We start from the raw sequence: 21,187 nt of genomic DNA on the forward strand, positions 1-21,187 counted from the left end.
TGCCTCTAAGAAAGGGAAACAGAAGGGGGGAGAGTAGGAAGGGAATGGCCCTGATTTCTTAAGAAACCCACTGAACTATGTAACTAAGGACCCAAAGTGCTGAGTGTTCACATGAGGGAGAAGTCACTTCAGCCTTGTATGGTCAGGAAAGACTCAAGACAAGATATTAAATCTGAAGTTGCATCTTTCAAATATGAGTAGTCTTCAAAAGGCAAAGCAATGGTCGGGGATAGACCTGAGAAATACAGTTTAATTTGAAGTGGGCTGATAGAGGCCTGAAGCAGTCTGAAACAATGGCATGTTAACTGGTTAAGTTCAATGTACAACCAAAAAATACTGTCTCCGTTCTGAAGGGCCTTCAGAAAGCCCAGTGACTTTCTGAGTGTTCAGTGGGCTTTTGGGACAGACAAGATATCTGGTTTAGTCCATGCTGGAATAGAACTATTTTGCCTCTCTGAAACTGAATTAAATTCCTCCCATCACTCCCAGTCCGTCCCTACACTTCACATCCTGATCCAGAACCCTAGCAGCAATGTACACGGGAAAACAATTTTCATTTACTACCTGGCTCCAAACATTTTACAGCACTTCATTAACTTTATTAATGTACCACGAAATATAAATTGTCAGGATGTCAGCCTTAAAGACGCTGTTTATAACACTAAAGGTATGGTTGAGACACTATTTGGGATGAATAAGAGGTTCATCACCCACTAACTATGAGATGCTCTAACCTGAGCATTGGAAATGAGAGGTAAGGCAAGCTTATTTCACTAATCACCCACTATCTAGCCCTGTGCCTGGCACAATGCAGGCTCTCAATCAGTATTAGTTGAATAAATACATAAATGAATTTTGAAAAACAGAAGCAAAAAATCACAGGAGTTAAATGAAAAGAACCAGTTTTCAAACAGGATCATTTCAGCCCAAAGTTGCTCAAGTTCCTGGTAAATGCAAGCACTCCAGTGATTTAAGTTCTTGTTAACCTAACACAGCTGTACAAAGTTAATGACAGGATTCAACTATTACGACAGGCATCCTTTAGCTACTCCGTACTTCAATGTTTATATCCTACCGGGCATACGTTTCTCCCGCATTCAGTTTTAAACCTACAAGCATAATCAGTAATTGTACTCAAATACACAAAAAAGTTCCATATTCATGTTACTAAGAGGTTTGGAATATCATAGAATCTTCGAGTTAGAAGAGCCCTGCAGAGGTCTTCTCACGCGATTCAATACAGGAGTGAGCTGTTCAACACCCCTGTGCAGTCCATCATCATGTCTTGGCAGCACTACTGCAAAAGCCTCCACACAGATCTACTCCCGCATGTATCCTCTGCAATCCATTCCCCACCAGCAGCTCGCAGAAACTTGTCAACAGGTAAATCAAACCATTGTGCTCCCTGCTTGAAACTCTTGCAAGGCTTCTACCTACTAACTCCTTTCCTCAGCCCTTACCACGGCATGCTCTGGCTCCTGCCAGCCCCTAAGACCAGCCCTCCCCTCAGAGCTGATTCCCTCTGCACTCAGACTGTCCTCTTTCTCAGTCCAGGGCCTCTGCGCTTGCTCCCCCTGCTGCCTACAATGCTCTCCCAATTCAACCCTCCTCATTCCTCGCTCCCTCGACCAGCTCCATTCTCAGTGTCAGCTTAAAAAAACCAAAAACTCTCCTCAGATGGACTTCCTTCTTTAACATCTCTCTCCACTCAATTTTCTATCTACATTTGTTCTCTTCATAGTGCAGATGCCAATGAGTATTTATTTCGCTGTTTTTTGATCCATCTTCCCTCCTAGACTGTAAGAAAGCTCTATAAACACAGGGGACTGGTCTGTCGTCTTCTTCTTCAGGATCCCAAACAAACAGGAGACACTCAATAAATAGCTGTCATCTGAATTTATGGTCACCCAAACTCTGAGTGACACCTCTACTGACGGGAGGCTTACTACATAACAAAGTAACTCACCTTAGTTTTTCTCTTTCTGAACTGAAATCTGTCCTCCAGATGGTATTACACCAGCCAAATCAGGGCTGAACCCTTGAACTTGGACTGGAGCCTAACCTTCTGTTTCTTAATCCTGTTTTGGTTAACCTCCCTGACAATCTTTTGAAGGCAATGGGCTTTCTCTCCTCAAGAAAACAGCATATCCCTACACAGCCACAAACAGTTAAGGGGTCTCACCTCGTCCGCCTAAGCCCATCACAGACGGCAGACTAAGAAACTCTGACTTGGGCAACGAGGAAATGAGCCAATGCAACATTCTGCAATGCAATTCTTGAGGACTACGCTTCTCAAAAACTAAATACGAAGGAAAACTAGGGAGCAAATTCTAGCGGAAAAAAGAGGACTTGTTTCAATTACACGCCAGATGCTTTCACACTGCCTCACTTAGGACGGTGCACCTGGTATCAGTAAAATTTCAAATCTGAAACAAACATGGCAAATCATCGTCCAAAAACTGAAGCCCCCAAAGGTGAGAGGTTCGCCCAAGGTTACCCGCTCGTTAGTGGTCAAGTCAGGACAAGAAAGTAGGTGTCGGTTCCCCCAATCCGTGCTCTTTCCACTAATCTCACTGGCTTCTTACAATGCGCGCCCAGAGTGCCAGAGCTCTGAGAACTGGGAGGGAGCGCAGACCAGACGGAAGGCCGGGGAGGGAGAGCAGGGCAGGGTACCTCTCCCCCCACTCGCGGTAGGAAGCTTGCAACACAGCCGGGGGCAGCCAGACTCGCCGCGCTCACCTGTCCGGGACCCAGAGGCGGGTGGTGCGGTCTCGGGACACGGACACAAAGGCCCCGGGCGGATAGAGGCAGCACACCAGGCCCCTCACGTCCAGCTCGTGGCCCGGGAGCGAGCAGCTCAGCCGGTACCTGGCGGCGCCGCCCGCCATGGCCCTCGTAGGTCGGGCGCCCGGGGCCAGGCACCGCGCGAGGTCAGTCCGCAGGGGAGGTCGGGCGTGCCCCGGGCCGCGGCGGGAGAGGGCCCTACCGGTGCGGGGCGGCCGGAGACCGGAAGAGCCCGAAAGCCGGTGCGGAAGGGCGGTGGGGAAGGGGCGCGCCGAGCGGGCCGAGTGACACAGCAACCCTGACATGCACACCGGAATTCATCATCGGCCCCAGCCCGCCATGACGCAGACCGTGTGCGTCCCGACTGCCGAGGCCGACACCAAGCTCTGGCTCGCTTCCCTCCTGCACCCTACACCGCCGGCCGAAGAAGAGGTAACCGCGCCCGGCCCTTCCGCCCCGGTGTGCAAATCCGGGTCCTTTCCCAGCCGACGCCTTGTCCGAGCCCCCGGCTGAACAGTCTATTGTAATACGGAATACGGGCTGGGACTACAAATCCCACAATGCCACGCGCCAACGGGGCGTGAGTCGCAGGCGCGCCGAATCCGGGCATTTTAAATTTTGGTCCGCGGGGCTGTGCGTTGCCTTGCGATTGAATGAGATTGTTTCGAGTGTTCTGTTAGGACAGCCTTACTCCGATTTCCCCAAACCTTCTGTGCATAGTCTCCTGAGATTTTTACAAACTGAACGTTGTTTTTTAATTAAAAAGAGACAGCCTGCAGCCAAATTGGAAACAGTCGCTTGCCTTAAATTCTGTGAACACGAAACTGGGTTCTTGGTAGTTAGAAAAAATTGTGTTAAGCAATTCAAAGATTTAAAAGAAATAGTTTCTCTCAGCTGTCACATCTGTATACAGATGACAAATCCTGGATCCCCTTCGCGAACGTCTGAAGGCACTGAGGGAGAAATCGTAACGTCAGTAGCTTCTCTTTGAGATAATATATGGAAGAGTTGGGCAGTTAGAGGTTGCACGGGAGGAAATAGCTTTTTTCTTTCTACCCGTCTAGACTTCCTGCTGGTGTTCTGGAACAAAAGACAGATTAACAAGAGAAAAAGAAACATAAGTTTATTAATATGTATATCATATGATACAAGGGAGAAACACAGATGATTAACTCGAAGAGGTGGCTAAAGCTTGGGCTTATATAGCATTTCTTAACAAACGAACAATAGATTTTTACAGAAGAAAGAAAAGAAAAGGACCTTAAGTCTTTAGAGGCAGCGAATTATGAGAAAGCAAATATACGGGAAACTAATGGTAGACAAAGGCTAGTTAGTGAAGTGTTATTTAGATTCCTCTGGTGCAGTCTCCAGGCTGATAAAGGGTCTGAGGTTGCCTCCGATGATTAACTTTTGTCCTTTCTAGTAGAGAGGCAAGGAGGGACACCTTTGAAAATTTATGCCTTCCTTTTAGGCAAATAGGGGAATGGTAGAGAGCTTTTCTTGCATCCGGTTCTTTTCAATTGCCTTAAGCTCAAAATAATACTTATATCAAAGTGGCATATTTTAGAGTGGCAAATTATACTCCCTTTCACTACAGTGACCAAAAGGATAACAAACTACAAATATGTTGGGCTCAAATGGGATAATTATATGAAAATGTTTTACAAACTTTAAGTGAAAACTCAGCTCATATTATTTGATTGTGCATTGCATTGATTTTAAACTTCTTGAAGGCAGGCATATAAGAAAATAAATCTGGATATAAATTACGTATGCAAGTTGGAAATAATGTGAAAATTGTTAAAAGTGCAACATGTATGTATGTTATAATTGTAGCTGCAATCACATTTAAGCTCTGTCTATAAGAAGACTGGAAGAAAAACTTCGTTACTTTATGAGAGAGGTAAGATTTGAGATGAAGTATTTCTCATGTGACTTTTTTTTAAAAACACTGATTTTAAAATAATTCTTTTAGGACCACTTTCCATTTAATTCAGCCTTCTCCACAAGCTTGATCAAAAGAACGCTGACAGGGAGCGTAAAGATATGAAGCTTCCAATGAAATGAAGAGAAACAGATGGTACCAGAATCGCATCCATACTTAAATGTTGTATTGTGTACGTTGTGAGTCCTAACAGGAAGGAAAACTACCAGCAATTAGAAATAAAAAGACTGTACAATGCTGTCTGCCAGAGAATAATGTCAAACAATTCCTATTAAAAAAATCTAACGTATTACACGGTAGCAGACGGGAGGTTACATAGCGATATAATAAAACTCGCTAGGAGTGAGTTCAGGTCAAGCACACAATCAGAAAACTTGCTTTGACTATAAAGAAAACCAAGGTTTTCAAATAAAATGTTCTCTTCTAGCCAACTTTCCGTTTTCCATTTCTTCCAGCACAGAATTGAGGTATTGAGAAAACAAAACTTAGTCCTCAAGTCTCGCGAGAGCGATTCACTCTCGCTTCGCTTGTAAGTACCAGGAGCTGAGGCCGAGGATTGGCCAATCAGTGCCTCGCCCCGCCCCGCCCCCGTTGCCGGGATACGCGGCGGCGCGCGGCCACTAGGGGTTAGGCTTGAGGGCCCAGACAAGCTGCGCGTGGGTGAGCGGGGGCTACGGGTGGGCGCAGCGCTGGAGGTGACCTCGGAAGGAAGTTCGAGCGCCCCTGAGCGGAGCGATCTCCCTTCCGCGGCGGCGGAGGTGAGAAATCCCGTATTCCGTCTCTCCCACCTTCCTTCCTGAGCCTTATCGTCCCCTGGAGATGCTGCTCCGCTCCAAACAAAACAAATCCGAGCTCCGCCGCTCCTAGCTCTTCTCCCCGGGCCCAGGGAACTCCCAGCTGTAGTCGGGCGGAGGGTGCGCAGAGACCTCCTCAAAGACTCCCCTGAGGAGCCCTGCCAGGGCCAGACCAGAAGGAGCCAAGAGCCTTCCAGAGAAAATTCACCGTGGCCTGAGGAGTTTTCCTCAAAGGAATAATAAGTTTCTGTCTATTGGTCATCGCACGGGACTTGGCAACTTTCCTCTCCTTCATATATGTTAAAATGGGAGGATAATGATAGTTATAATAACTAGGAGCCAGGTTATTCTATAGATAGTATCTGTAATCTTCACAACAGCTCTGCAAGGTAGACCTCGTTGACACGCTTGTGTTTTAAGGTTGAGGAAACACATCCCGAGGGGATGATTATACGGCTAGCACCGTCAGAGCTAAAGTTTGAACCCCTGATTTTTCTGGAACCAAAGGCAAGCCTTTCTCTCTGATTGTGTGAATAACCGCGGAGATTGTGTGAATATTTGAGTGAATAACCCCGGAGTTAGTGGCATGTTTGTTACTAGTGCCTTTCCTGGGTTTTTTGCCCCCTGGGACTGACTTAATGCTAAGCTTTTTCCACAACAGTAAAGCAGTGGCAAAGAACGTCGGATGGGAAATTCTATATATTGTACATTTTCTTAAAGTTATCAAGAAAGCTAGAGTACCATTTTGATCATAGACCTCGTCTGCCATTCAAAAAGTCGTTTCTTGAAACTCCCCTTGAAATAATAATAGTGATAATTCTATTACTTTGTCTGCAGAGTTCAGAATGGCAAGGGAATAGAATCACGGAGCTAGTTGGAATGGGAAGATTGTAAATGTGGTGTGAACACATTCAGAATAAAGTGATAATGGGATATCCGAATAGAAATTTCTAATGAACAGTTAAAAATCCAGAATTGGTGCCCAATTTAAAGGACAGAACTGGAGACATTGATTTATGTGTCATCAACATAGTTGGAGTTGTAAGAATAGGATGAAAGAATGTAGAAAGAAGACAGGCAATCTAAGACTGATCATGAGTGATGCCAAGGAAAACCAGAGAAGTACTAGACACAGAGTATAACAACTGAGAAGCCATTTTAGTTTAAAGAAATGATTTGTTTCGTTTTTAACAATTTAGTAAATTTTGTAATCTGCAATGCCTTCATGTGGGAGGAAATTCAGAAAGTATAAAAGAGAACAGAAAGTTTTTACCTGGCACTGAGATAGATACTGGGGATATGAAGATGTGTAAGCTCCAGCTCTTGCCCTCAAGGGAGAGTAATACTTAAACAGATCATTTCAATCGGTGTGAGAGGCACTGGGATAGACATACGCTCAGGATGCATAGTAGCGTATAGGACAGGCCTGTGGACTCAAATTGAAGAAAGTAGAGGTGGTTATGAATTGGTCATGTAAGGATTCTTAGGGAACATAACAGGCAAGATGTGTAGTTAGGCTAGGGGACAAGTTAGGAGGCCAAGATTCCAATACACTTGAGTCCATGAGGCCCTGATCAGTATTACAGGAATAGAGAGGAATGTACATGTTAAAGATTTAGAAATAAAATCAGTAGGACTCTGTGATTAGCTATGAGAAAAGAAGGAGAGGGAGAAATCAAGGACTAAGTTTCTGACTTATATGACTAGGAGGTTGTACCAAGACGAAGAGCACATTTGGGTGGGGGGGGGGTGACAATGAGTTTACATTTACATCTGTTTATTTTGAAATACCTGTGGGACATCCAAGTGGAAATGTTAAGTAATTATTTAGATATAAATACCTCAAATTGAGTGTGAGGGGTCAGGGCTGGACATATGAAGTTGTGAATCATCTGTTTATTAATTGTTAAAACCGTAAGTGTAGCTGAGGTGACCCAAGGAGAGCTTAAAGAGAAAAAAGAAAAATAGAGCGTGGATGGTCTTTTGAGGAATTCTGCTAATAAGAGCAGGTAGAATCGATGGAGGTGACTGAAAAGGGAGAACCAGCAGAGGGGAGTATCATGGAGATGATTTCATGTAGGAGTGGACACCAGTAACAGAGAGGTGTCATTTACATCCCTAGCTACATTGGCAGGGACCGTTTGAGTGGAGTAGTAGGAATCCAGAAAATAGTAGAAATTGAAAAAGTAGAGAAAAGTGGATATAAGCTATTCTTTAGAGTTTGGCTGCGTCGGAAAAGGATATATGGGACAGAGTTAAAAGTGGTTTCAGGATCAAGATAGTAGTTTTTAAGGTCAGGAAAGAATTGAACATGATAAGGGGACTGAAAGAAAAGAGAAAGTTTAAAGATATAGGCAGGAGTGGGAGAATGCCCCAAAGGAGATGGGGGTGGGGACAAGAGGAGGAAGGCTAATGTCCCAGAGGAGATGGGATCAAGAAGGTAAATCAGAATAGAGATTGATCTTGAATGAGAGAAAGGATAGCTATTGAGATTGGAGAGCAGGGTGGATATAGGTAAGTTTGTGTGCTCCAGACATGATAGATTTTAAGTCATAATTTTCTCAAATTAGGAGAAAATTGAGTCATCTACTAAGAGTGGCAAGAACAGAGGTCAGGTAGAAAAGTGGTTAAGCATTGGAATCATCAAGGAGAGAAGTAGCTTGTCAAAGATAAATAAAACAATTTCTGAGGTGAAGGTCCAGCTAAGTTTGGTGACTATTACTTCACAGTACTCCAGTCTGTACAGATGTGTGATTTCCACCAGCGATGCTCAGCAGTCCAGGTTGGATGTAGAGAAGGGTTTCTGATGGTGCCGGATGGGTTGAAGAAGAGTTCCAGAATACAAATTAGTTGATGGTGCTCATGAGACAGTAGTTTGGTGTAGAGAAGAAAAGGAGTCCTTGAAACTGCCCTCCCCAAGGCCATTAGTGGCTTCTTACATGGGGATCCAGTGGATATTTCCGTGTTCATCTTACTTGAATTCCCACAGTGAGTGGCGTGGCTCACCATTCCTGCCTTCTCTTGGCATTCCTGACATACGCTCCTGGTTTTTCTGTTTGCTTTCTGAGGCTTCATTTTCAATCTCTTATACTAGTTTCTCTTCTTCTGTGTGACCTGTGTTTATTGACATTCCTTAGGCCAGAGTCTTGGGCACTCTTTTTCTCTTTATTCTCTCTGGATCAGTATCTTTAAAACTCTTTTGAACATGAACTATAATAGGACATACATTTTACGTTATAAGCCAATATACATATCTATTTAAATTTATATAAATGTAACTGAAACAAAAATTTAATGAAGCAACACTCTTCCTATGTGCAGTGAACTCTCATAATTTCTGTTTTATTTTATGTCTAAAGTATATTGGTCATAACCTACCAAGTTGTTTTCACAACCCACTAATAGGTCATGACCCATAATTAAAAATAAAATTCTAAATTATGAGCCCAAACTTTAAATAATGTATTCTTTGGAGTAAAGGAGGGGGCTGATAAACTGGAAGAGAGTGAATGAATTAAGAAGATGGTTTTAAAGGGAAGTATAGTGAGAATAAAGATGAGATAAGGGCAGAAGGAGAGGAGATTAAGGGCAGAGAATGAAGTATTTCAATTAGGACATTTGAGATGAAGCAATTCCAGATGATGACAAGCTCCAGGTCTGGCCACGGCTATGAATGACTGAAGTGATGTTGAGATGGTTACTGAAATTAGGTCAGGGAACTGTGAAGCTAGAATGTTAGACAGTGAATCCAGTGTCCATACGGAAATCATCCAGGATGTTGGTGGGACTGGAATAGATTGTGAACTGGGTGCAAAAGACTTCAGGAAAGTTTGGGGGGGAGATTAGGAGGTTCCTAGATTAAAGCAACCAGGAAAGGTCCAGTGCCATTGGTTGCATTCCCTGGTCCTCAAAGGAAGAGAATCCTGTTTGTTTTTGTAAGGACTTGGAAGAATAATGTTTTCAAAGTGACACTGGGGAGCAAGGAGAGTGCCTCCTACTCCTTTGTTTTGGAATTGTGGAATGGCAACCTAAAACAGCAGTCTTCACTGCCGAAAGTGTTTTCTAGGAAAGCCTGGATTCCGTTAAGGTGAAGAGTGAAAGGAAGTATTTGATAACAGGTCTGAGAATATAAGGGAGTTAATCATGGACCAGAAAGCACAGAGAAAAGAGAGGGAGAGAAGAAAGACGCAGGATATGTCAGGAGAGAAAACTTACTAGAGTATGCATGAAAGCACAGGAGAGAGGTAACCAGCGGGGCTTGCATTTTGGTAAGGGAAATGAGGAAAGCATGTTGTAATTAATGATTTCATGGTTCTAAACGGAAGACTAATATCGAGTTTGAACAAAATTAAAGCAGGCTTAGCTTTGTAGCGGTAGCTGAAATGGCAATTTGCAAGAAAAGTCAATATGGGTTAAATGTTTGAAGGAAGGGTATGTGGGTCGTTGGTGTCTTGCTATAGAAGACAGCAAAGGAGAATTGAACTATTGTTTGTTTCCAAACAGTGGTTAAAGTAAACAATGGCCAGTAATCACAAACCTTCAGCAGCTCGCCCTGTGTCACGAGGTGGAATTGGGTTGACAGGAAGGCCTCCTTCTGGAGTACGACCCCCATCAGGAAATATTCGAGTGGCGACTGGAGTAAGTTTAAAGTAAATCTGTTGAATTCTTGTGCATATATATTGGTAGAAGTTGGAAAGCCTGTCTATCACAAGAGATGATTCTTTATTCTTTCTTTATTCTGTAAGCATATTATTATATGTTTGTTTTTTGGAAAATATTTAGAAGTATAACTGTGGGAGAATGTCTGAAAGACACTATTGAGAGAAGATGTCTGCTCATGCTGATATTCAAATTTATTTTAATGCTACAGTAATTTAAGTGGAATAGTGTATTGGTGTCAGAATCAGTTGAAATGGAGTAGACCAGAAACAGAATCAGACATGTGTAAGATTTTAATTCATGATTAAGGTGGCATTTCAAATTAGTTGGAAAAGCATAGAGTATTCAATAGTGCATTCAAAGAACTGGTAAACCATTTGTTTTAAAAAAATAATTAATCCCTCTCTCACACAGAATTCTAGATATTTTAGAAACTTTAAATTTAAAAAATGAAACCACAGGGGGTTGGCCTGGAGGCATACTGGTTAAGTTTGGCACACTCTGCTTCAGCCACCCCAGTTTGCAGGTTCAGATCCCAGGTACAGACCTACACAACTTGTCATTGGCCATGCTGTGGCAGTGTCAGACATACAAAATATGGGAAGATGGGCACAGATGTTAGCTTAGGGCCTCTCTTCCTCAAGCAAAAAGAGGAAGATTGGCAACAAGTGTTAGCTCAGGGCCAATCTTCCTCACCAAAAAAAATAAAAATAAAAAAGAAACCATAGATATACTAGAAGAAAATATAGACAAGTATTTCGTATAAACTTGGTGTGGGCTAGGCCTTTGTAAAAATGACAGAAATACCAAATACTGAAAAGGAAAGTATTTTTATTTTTATATATTTGAATTTACAAAAATTGAAAACACCATTAAAAAATTAAAAGAAAAATGAGAAACTGGTAAAAAATATTGGAAACATCTATGTCATATATAGAGTTTAGAATCTTAAAATGAAAAAGCAAACTTTCCTAATTTGTAAGAGTTCTTTCTATATTAAGGCTATAAATCCTATGTCCAATTAAAATTCCATGGGATTTGTTTTTGGAGAAGTGGGGAGAATATCATTATAAAACTATTTTAAAATTCGTGTAGAACAATAAAACAAAAATGAAAAGTATAATACTCTCATATAAAATATATCGTAAATGATAAGAAAAACAATCTCCTGGTTGCCAGAGCAGCCTACAAACAAATTCAAGTAAATGTTAAGAGCTTAATGTAAGATAGTGTCATAAATCAGTGACTCGATAAGAGAAACACACCATATTAGAAAATATTGGATAAACTTTATAAACTGATAATTTTGAGCTGAATAATATCCTATAGAGATAATTATTACATTTTCATTGTAATTATAATAGTGAAAATTTGAAAACCTAAATGACCTTATAACAGGTGAATCCTAAATTGTATATCTATCCGTATAATTGGCTATTGGGTAAGCAGTAAAAATTATTTTCAGAGAATATTTGGGGAAATAATTTTATATTTTTACAGTACAGTATTAAGTGAAAGAAGCAGTATGGTGTCAATTTAACATAAAAATGTACGTTTATATGCACATAGAAATGAATACACCAAAATATTTATAGTAATTTCTCAGATGCTCACAACAGATGGTGTCGATGACCTTGTAAGGTACATTTGAGGTACTCAAGCTCGGACAGTAGGCTAACTGCAAACTAGAGAGAATGCTGAGTCCTGTGTTTAATTCATAAGAAGAGCAGCAATTTTGGGAGGGAATAGTTTTGGTAAAGTCAGGGTTTAAAGTTTTCAGATTTTTCTAGAGTTTTGGGTGAAATCATCAACATCATCATCAACTTATACTGATATGATTTTTCTAAAGTTTTTATATATATAGTACTGAACTAGGGTATCTTCTATTATTCTAGTAAGAATTTATGCTTGTTAATTAAATATTTGTAAAAGGAATCTGACATTTTTGGCCACCTGCTATTTGCCGGGTGCTTTACCTATTTAATATTTGCAGTTTTTAAAGTAGTAACGTTCATCGTAAACATACAAACGAAGGAGAAGTGTCAGAGTCCCTCCTTCTACCCCAGTTATAACCATTCTCAACATGTGACATGTATCCTTCCAGCCTTTTCTCTATCCATTTATGAACATTAACACATGTGCATGTATTATTGTATGGTTTTAGTATTTTACAAAATGAGGATAGTACTATATACATTCTTATTTACCTTGTCCTTTGCTTTCAATAATATATTATAAATATATTTACATGTGAATACATATCTACTTCATTCTTTTTAATGTGTGGAGTTTTAATTTATATTTTCATCTGGTAAATTAAAAAAAATTAGCATAGTTATTTGAGTGGCTGTCATAATTAAGCTTGCATAAAGTCAAAGAGGAAATTATTCAGAAGGTTTACCCAGAGAGAGATTTAAAATTCTCTCCCCAAGATCACTCGGCATAAGCCTGGACTCATTTCATTTGAATTTATAGTTGACAGTGTTCTGTGTCCAACGTATTCTCTGGAACGTGCTACTGTTGCTGGCCCCCATATTCCAAATAATTACCAAGTAATCTCAGAGTCACTTAAGAACTATGTTAGCTGATAGGATCAGAGTCTCCCAGCTAGCAGAATGAAAAACAATCAAAATGCATGACAGTGGTTGTATCCAACCCCTATCTAAAATTTCTGCTACATATTTAATCTACTACTTTACTCTTTGGCGGGGGGGGGAAGAAAAGAAGGAAAGGAAGATAAACAAAAGAAGGATCTCTTGGAACAATTTCAGCTTGTCTTTTATACCTTCCCATGCCTGTACATACCGCATATATGAGCTGACAAGACAGGAGTCTTTTGTCCTTTCCTCAGGGCCTATAATGTTATATTGGATTTTGCAGACCTGAAGTAGAGAATCATGTAGACGAATAATATGAATGCTTGCTGAATGATATAAGCCCTTTAAAACCTACATGGCTGTCTTGTGATGGAATTATATCTAATTTTATTTCAAAATGAAAATTGTTTTTTTTTTCTAATTTTAAAGGTAATATATACTTAGTCTAATAATGCTGAAAACACCAAATTATATAAAAGACAAAATAAAAATGAACTATAATATCATTATATAAAGATAACTGTTGTTACTAATTTTTTTTATATAATCCTCCAGACTTTTTGTTTTATAAAAATGGAATTATACATACTGTTTTGTAAATTTTTTTTATATACTACAATTTATTTAAAACTATTTTCTATAGTTAGCTAAGGACAAATATGTGGACATTTACCTCCTTTCCAGTTTCAGGGTATTATAAATAATGGCTACACATAAAATTTTAAGTTTTAAAGAAATGTATTATTTAATATTCTTAGAATTTTAAATGTTAAAGAATTTTATTTAATAATATTTCATATTTCAGACATTCAAAAATATAAGGAATATTTTACAAATTATATAGAATTTTAATTTTTTTTAATATTCTCTTTGCAGTCTTAACAATAGTAAAGGTACAGTGTTTTTCTACTTTACTGAAACTGTGGTCTTGTTTGTTATTTAGATGCCACCTGGAACAGCAAGACCAGGCTCTCGTAGTGGTCCCATAGGAACAGGAGGAGTTCTGTCTTCTCAAATCAAAGTTGCTGATCGTCCTGTAACACAGCAAGGTTTGAGTGGAATGAAAACTGGGATGAAAGGTATCTATTTTAAGAAGATGAGTATATTTTGTATAAGAAATGTTATAGTACCATATTACCAAATCAGAATTATAGAGTGAAAGAGACTGTTTTACTCAATTCTTATTCCTTGATTCACAAAATTATTGTGAGCCTTAAATAAGAGAATGAATGTGAAAATACGTTGTGAACTAGAGGGTTATATACATGTATGAGCTATTTTGAACTTTGTTTTTCTGAACATGGAGCGTTGCTCTAACTTGAAGAAATTTGAAATAATTTAAAGAAAAGCTCAGGAATGAAAACTAGATTTCTAGTACTATATAGAAATATTCTGAAATACTTTTTGATTATTTCTTTATCAAAATGACACTATTATGATATTTGCGTATTTATGAGAAGTGAGTCAAGAAGTGTTACCTTTCCTAATAATTAATATTCCATTGTAATGCTTAAGTAAGGAAATGAGGCTAGCATGTAGGTTTATACTACATCTCTCATTATGCCTCTCTGTATGTATTTAGAAAGGCATAACAATATACTGTATATTATGATTCACAAAATTGGTCTCATGTATATAAATCAAAGAATGGTGAACTGTTTTATAATGATTTTTTTTTCTGTATTTGTGACAAATGACTTATCAGGGATGAAGATATTCTACTGATACAAGGTTAATTGTAAGAGATCATACTACCTCTTATAATATAGTATGTCATGCCTTTCAGGAGACTTAAATTTTCTTACCTGTATTATAATACCACTTAGCTCACTAAATATTAAAAACCAATTGATTATTTAGAAATGCTTGCTTAATAATTATCAATACTGTGAAAAAAGAGTCCAAATTATATAGTTGTTTACTCTTTAAAAATATTCACAGAGGGGCCAGCCTGGTGGCGCAAAGGTTAAGTTTTCATGCTCTGCTTTGGCAGCCCAGGATTTGCAGATTCAGATCCCGGGCGTGGACCTACACACTGCTCATCAAGCCATGCTGTGGCGGTGTCCCACATACAAAATAGAGGAAGACTAAGCCAGATGTTAGCTCAGGGACAGTCTTCCTCAAGCAATCTTCCTGAAGAAACAGTTGGCTCTAGCTGAAGGGAAACTCCTTGAAACCCCTAAAGGCAAGAAGAAAAAGTGAAAGGGAGAACTTGACTCATCGAAAGTCAATTTAATGGCTATGGACATAATAAATAAATGTACAATCTCTAAAAGAAAGAGTTAGGGTTGGGGCAAGCAAAAGGAGGAAGATTGGCAACAGATGTTAGCTCAGGGCCAATCTTCCTCACACACACACACACACAAATGTATATATATATTTTCACAGAAATGATTATATGTTTAATATTACTTAATAAAAAATATTAAGCACAGAAACATACTCATATTATATAGAGAATTCATCAGATATTTATGCTGTATTAATTTCTCCTTCAAAACAGAAAGAATATCATTTTCTCCCAGTATACTTCAAGGTCTTAGTTCTTAATTCTGATAGTCGCCACTGTGCACCATGCCCTGCTGTGACCTTTGTTCTTACGTGCTCTGGTGCTCCATTTCCCGTTCTAGTAAGACATTCTCTCCCTCTTCTAGCACAGACCTCCCAGTCGATACTCCTACCCTTCCCTCTCACACCTTCCAGGCATTTCATCTCTCTCAAGGTTTGGGATGTTTAAACTAAGAATACTTTCTTAGTCCTACTGAAATGTAAGATCATGTTTCTAAAAAAGTCTCCAAGACAAATTATGGCAAATCATAATCTCTTGCTTGCATTGAGAAATTCACAGTCTAAATCTGCACTGTCTGTTAGGATAGCCAATAGCTACATGTAGCTAAATAAATTTAAATTTATTAAAATAAAGTAAAATAAAGAGTCTGTTCCCCAGTAGCACTGGCTACATTTCAAGTGCTCAGTAATCCCACATTATCCAAAGTAATCCTACTTTATTGGACCATGCTGATAAAGAATATTTCCATTTTTGCAGAAAGTTCTCTTAGATTAGCCCTGTTCTAGATTCACTTAGACCCAGTTTCCATTCAGTGAACCTGACCTGTAGAGTCTCTGTCTTAACAGCCACACCTCTAATCGCATCTTTGTGGTCTTAAATCAAGTTTCCTTTATGTCATGATGCTAAGATTAATTCCCTTTTCCAGTTCAAGGATTCTTCTTGATTATTGGATTTATTGGGGCATTCGTGAGGACTATCAGAGAATTGTAGAGTGTAATTCTGGTTGAGCTTTGGATTTGCTATTTTGGTGGCATTTCCAAACTGAACACTAATACATTAAAAATTTTTTTTTAGGTCCCCAGAGGCAAATATTAGACAAATCTTACTATCTTGGGCTTCTTCGGTAGGTTAAATAAAGAAATTTTTTTTTCTACGCATGACCATGAAGTTTTAACTGTGGTACTTATTAAGATGATTAAGTATCTGTTGATGTCTAAGAATTATTTTATGTTCTAACATAATTGCTGGTTAATTTGGCTGTACTACAAAATAGAGGTGATCATACAGTTAGGCTGAGATTCTAAATTTTATGTATTTGCATGAATGTGAGCTATGTATTTCAAGTTCACTATTTTTCATCTAATGATAAAAATAATCTTTTATGCTTCCTTCACTAATTATGCTGAAGTATATTATTCATAATGTTGAAATGTTACCAGTTACATCTAATAAGAAAGGGAAAATGTTTATACTAACTTATGACGTATTAATTAGTGCACAGCTTTATGTGAGTATTTAGTCAGTTCCTACACATATGGCCTAATTTTAATTAATTCCTAAGCTTTGTTGTATGTCTCTAAGGGTGTAGCTCTAAATTAGGAACGTGTTTCTCCTTCTCTACCTTTTTCTCTTCTCAGATGTCCTACATTCCTGTCTCCATTTTCCCGTATTATTTTATTTTCTTCTTGGCCTGTCATCTATATCTTTTTCCTCTCTTACTTCTGTTCCATTTAATCCATCCTTCTATCAAGCCCTAAAAACTCTATTTTCTTTCTTACTCCTTGGCTCTTTTGTTTCTCGGTTACCTGGATCTCTTTGATTCTCCAGCTCCTGGATGGCAATAAAGAGAAATGTAGGGGGCCAGCCCGGCGGCTGAGTGCTTAAGTTCGCACACTCCGCTTCAGCAGCCCAGGGTTTCACCAGTTTGGATCCTGGGCACGGACATGGCACTGCTCATCAGGCCGTGCTGAGGCGGCATCCCACGTGCCACAACCAGAGGCACTCACAACTAGAATATACAACTATGTACTGGGGGGCTTTGGGGAGAAGAAGAAGAAAGAAAAGAAGATTGGCAACGATGTTAGCTCAGGTGCCAATGTTAAAAAAAAAAGAGAGAAGTGTAGGTTTTGCCCATCTGCCCTCAAAGCTAGCATCAGTAAAATTAACAGTGAGGCCTTCAGTTGTATAGCATCTCTTGATATCCAGCCACTTTTTATCAAAAGAAGGAAAGGAAGTAGAGCTATTTCTCATCATTGCATTGCCTCTCATCTCGAGGATTTGTGCTTCTGCATGAGAAAATAGTTATAGCTATTTGTGTAATTATTTGACTCTAGAGCAGTAGTTCTCAACTGGCAGTGATTTTGCCCCCCAGGGAACATTTGGCAATTCTTAGAAACATTTTTGGTTGTCACAGCTGGTGTTGGGGGATGTACTAATGGCATCCAGACCAGGGATAGTGGTAAACATCCTACAGTGCACAAGAAACCATCTCCCACCAAAGCATTGTTTAATGACCTAAAATGTCAGTAGTACTGCTCTTGGAGAAACCCCATTCTAGAGGGGAGCAGGAGCTCTGAGGGTAACAGTTAGGCATCTGCTTCTGACTTTAGATTGTACCCGTTTGATCAGGTTTCCATTCTAGTCCTATTTCATCTTTCTCAATGATTAGAGAATCTATGTCAATTTCTTATCATTTGGGATATACCTCATTCCTAATCAAATAAGCCATGAAAATTGTTTCTTTTTTTAGCGCAACTTTGCAAAACTATTTCTATTATTGTTGCACATTTATGAAAAGTCTGTTTTCTTTGAGAAAGACTCTTTTCTGAATTAGAAGTATTGGTGACTTTCTTATTTCTTTTCATTTAGAAGTAAAATAAGTGAACTTACAACAGAAATTAATAAACTTCAGAAAGAAATAGAAATGTACAATCAAGAGAATTCAGTATATTTGTCATATGAAAAGAGGTGAGTAATTTTGCAGTAAAAATAAATCTTTTTATTATGAGTAACATTTAATGTAATGTTTCTGGAGTTCTATAGTAGGTTTATAGTTATACATAATGTTCATTAATGTTCATCTGCTGATTTATGGATTTGTTTTTTGTTTGCAGAGCTGAGACTTTAGCTGTTGAAATCAAAGAGTTCCAAGGACAACTAGCAGACTACAACATGGTATTACTCTTTTCTGAGAGAATTTCATTTGAATATTTTCATTGCTTTTTACCATTTTAAAAATATATTTACATGACATGGTTATTGCAAAAAAATGGAAACCTCAGAAAGTGTAGCGATTAAAGTGTCCCTTTGTTTTCTCCCTCATTTCCCTCCCTAGAAATAATTTGGCCTAACAGATTGATATGTATTCTTTGAGTATTTTTTTAAAAGATGCATTTACTTACAAATACAGAAACTCATGTTTTTTTTCTTAACAATGTTAAAATAATAATTTTAGGAGCTTGCCCTGTGGTCTAGTAGTTAAGTTTGTTGTACTCCACTTTGACAGCCTGGGTTCAATTCCCGGGTGCCTACCTACACCGCTTGTCAGTGGCCATGCTGTGGCAGTGACCCACATACAAAATAGAGGAAGATTGGCACAGATGTTAGCTCAGGGCAACTCCTCCTCAAGCAAAAAGAAGATTGGCAACAAATGGTAGCTCAGGGCAGATCTTCCTCACCAGAAAATAAAAAATAAAAATAATTTAAAAAGTGCTAATATTTATTGGGTACTAACAATGTCATTACTTAAAAAAATTTTACATTTCTATGAAGTGTCACCATGAAATTTTAAGAATCTATTTGTTTTGTACACAAATTACCTCCATCCATATATTTCATTCAAAATATAGTATTTGCCTTTTGTCAAAATAGGGTATGTAACATAAACATAGTTCCACTAAGGATGCTTCCTAGTGTGATTTTCAGAAGAAATAATCCCTCAGCAGGCTTAATAACTGCCCCAATCTTTGGGGTGATCTTGGCCCCATGAAAATTTCTACTGACAAAATTTTCTTCCTTCAGACTCCGTGGGTGCTTTAGGCAGCAATAGTGCCTGGACTCAATGAAGAGAAACACTTTTATCTCTCATCTCCTATTAAAAAATAGTGTTACACAAACTAAGAAACATTCTACCATAATGGCTGGGTAAATTATGATATACCTACTTGATGTTGTTATATTGTACTTATAAACAAACTTTTGCTTATTATAGTATATTATAGTTCTCAAATTTGTTGAACATAATCCAAAATGAACATTTTGTAGGGCCTAATATTCAGTGCAGTTTTTTTTAGTAAATGATGTCCTGTTCTAAATATGAGAAAAATCATTTTTTAGAAAATATAAAATGACATTAGATGAAAGGGATTTTTACTTGTACTGGAATGCATTAGGTAAATTACTTAGTATAGAAATATCAATAACATGAAATATGCTGTTTGAAGGTTTAACGAGCTAACACCTGATACAGAGAAAGCACTTAGCTAAGTATCTAACGTATAGTAAGATCTGCATAAATGTTGGGTCTTATTAGCACTTATTATTCATATCACAAGTGAAAATGTGATATATACTGATGTATATTACATTAGTAAAGCTTAGTCTTTTAGAATCAATTAGACCCAAATAGTTTGCTTGTAGTAGCCTTCCTGTTCAAATTCTTGCTCCACAACTTGCTAAATTTCTTTATCTGCAATATGTGGACAGTAATATCTACTTCATAGAGTAACTGTGAAAATTAAGTGAAGTAATACCTATAATAGACTCAGAACAGTGTCTGGCACAAGGTAACTATGTTAGCTATTGCTGTCATTGCCTACTTTTTGAAGTAGGCTTACTAGTGTTCTGTTTGTGCCATACCCTGTGGTTTTTTTTTATTTTTAGAAGACTAAGAAAATCATTTTACATTTTCACTGGTATAAATTTGTAAATCTGTTTTACACCCTTCTCTGAAAAATAAAAAGAGAGAGAGAGATCTGCCCCAAACTTTTGTCTTCTCTAGACCTTGCTTATAAACTCAGACATCTTTTCAGAGCAGGCAGAGCTCTTCAAGGTACAATCTGTAGGAAGAGTAGTTTATTACTACTCACTTTTCCACTCTAAAAATGTAATTTGTTGATTGGCCAAATGCATAGTATATGCTTACTTAGGTAGCTCAGTATTTGTTTTTATCTTAGAATATTTCAAAGTATTAGTGTTTAAATAACCAATTATTTGTAAGATTGAATATCTATATTAGGAAGTATAGAGAAAATTTATGAAGACTAATACAATGTATTTTGTTTGTTTTTTAGTTGGTAGATAAACTTAATACCAATACTGAAATGGAAGAAGTAATGAATGATTACAACATGGTAAGAGCATTTATAAATGTAAGCAATAGATCTACATAGATCATATCCTCCAAAACAAAGCATTTGTTATCTGGAAATAGTTTGATAAAACCTTGTGGACCTTAGAGATAGGTATTTCTCTGATCCTAACTACCACTATTATGGTTGAGTTCCCTTAGTTGCTCTTTTTAAATTTCTTCCTGTTGGTTGGCTCTCCCAATAGGATGCTATAGTGTCTTTCTACAAGGCTGTGTTTGAACTGGTCCCACACTCAGCATTAGTTAGGGAGTCCCATCTACATTTCCTTGTGTATAAACTAGTTTGCAATACTTCTAGTTAAAATTTGCACAAATGGAGCTGAGTACTCAATGGAGATACCATGGCACCTTTACCGAGTTTTATAAGAAAGGTAGAAAAGTAGAAAAAATAATTATCATGCTGCCAGACATAATACTACTTTTGATTGGTAAATGAGAATTTGTGTTCAGTGTTCTTAGATTATTTGGCAGGAAACAATAAAGTGATAGTAGCTAGCTTATTTTGATTCTAAACATTTGGAAGAACGTGACATACAATTTATAACTTATATAGCTTATAATTTCTTTACATAATCAAAAACTATTCTATGATAGCATAGAATTTATAAAATCACTCTTTTCTAAATTAGGGTTCTAAAAGCATAATTTAATGAAATTATTCTTAGCTTTCGAACACAAGAGAATTCCCAATTCAAAAAACTATATTTCTAATGCCAAATGTAAAAAGTAGAAACTTCTTTATGTGTTTTG

The 21,187-nt window shown here is 38.2% G+C and overlaps 2 protein-coding genes across 9 annotated transcripts in view; one reads left to right on the forward strand and one right to left on the reverse strand.

Moving 5' to 3' along the window:
• The window catches only part of PLAA (phospholipase A2 activating protein), a 41,189-nt gene extending 37,870 nt beyond the window's left edge, over positions 1–3,319 (reverse strand). Inside the window, exon 1 of the mRNA XM_014853383.3 lies at positions 2,740–3,319. Within this exon, the coding sequence (XP_014708869.3) occupies positions 2,740–3,089 (350 nt within the window). The 5' untranslated portion in view covers positions 3,090–3,319. The remainder of the gene's footprint in view (positions 1–2,739) is intronic.
• The window catches only part of IFT74 (intraflagellar transport 74), an 89,923-nt gene continuing 71,816 nt past the window's right edge, over positions 3,081–21,187 (forward strand). For 6 of the 8 annotated variants that reach the window (XR_011497450.1, XM_044756842.2, XM_014853384.3 and 3 more), the window contains exons 1-7: positions 5,311–5,487; positions 10,027–10,161; positions 13,723–13,858; positions 16,144–16,192; positions 17,938–18,036; positions 18,183–18,243; positions 20,361–20,420. Coding sequence is in view for 7 of the 8 variants with exons in the window: in XM_044756842.2 (XP_044612777.2) it covers positions 10,042–10,161; positions 13,723–13,858; positions 16,144–16,192; positions 17,938–18,036; positions 18,183–18,243; positions 20,361–20,420 (525 nt within the window). In the remaining variant the exon portion in view is untranslated. Of the gene's footprint in view, positions 3,217–5,310; positions 5,488–10,026; positions 10,162–13,722; positions 13,859–16,143; positions 16,193–17,937; positions 18,037–18,182; positions 18,244–20,360; positions 20,421–21,187 lie in introns of those variants that run through there. The other 2 variants (XM_014853385.3, XM_070495828.1) reach the window with 1 other exon arrangement.

This window comes from Equus asinus, chromosome 23, assembly GCF_041296235.1.
Source record: "Equus asinus isolate D_3611 breed Donkey chromosome 23, EquAss-T2T_v2, whole genome shotgun sequence".
Lineage (NCBI taxonomy): Eukaryota > Metazoa > Chordata > Mammalia > Perissodactyla > Equidae > Equus > Equus asinus.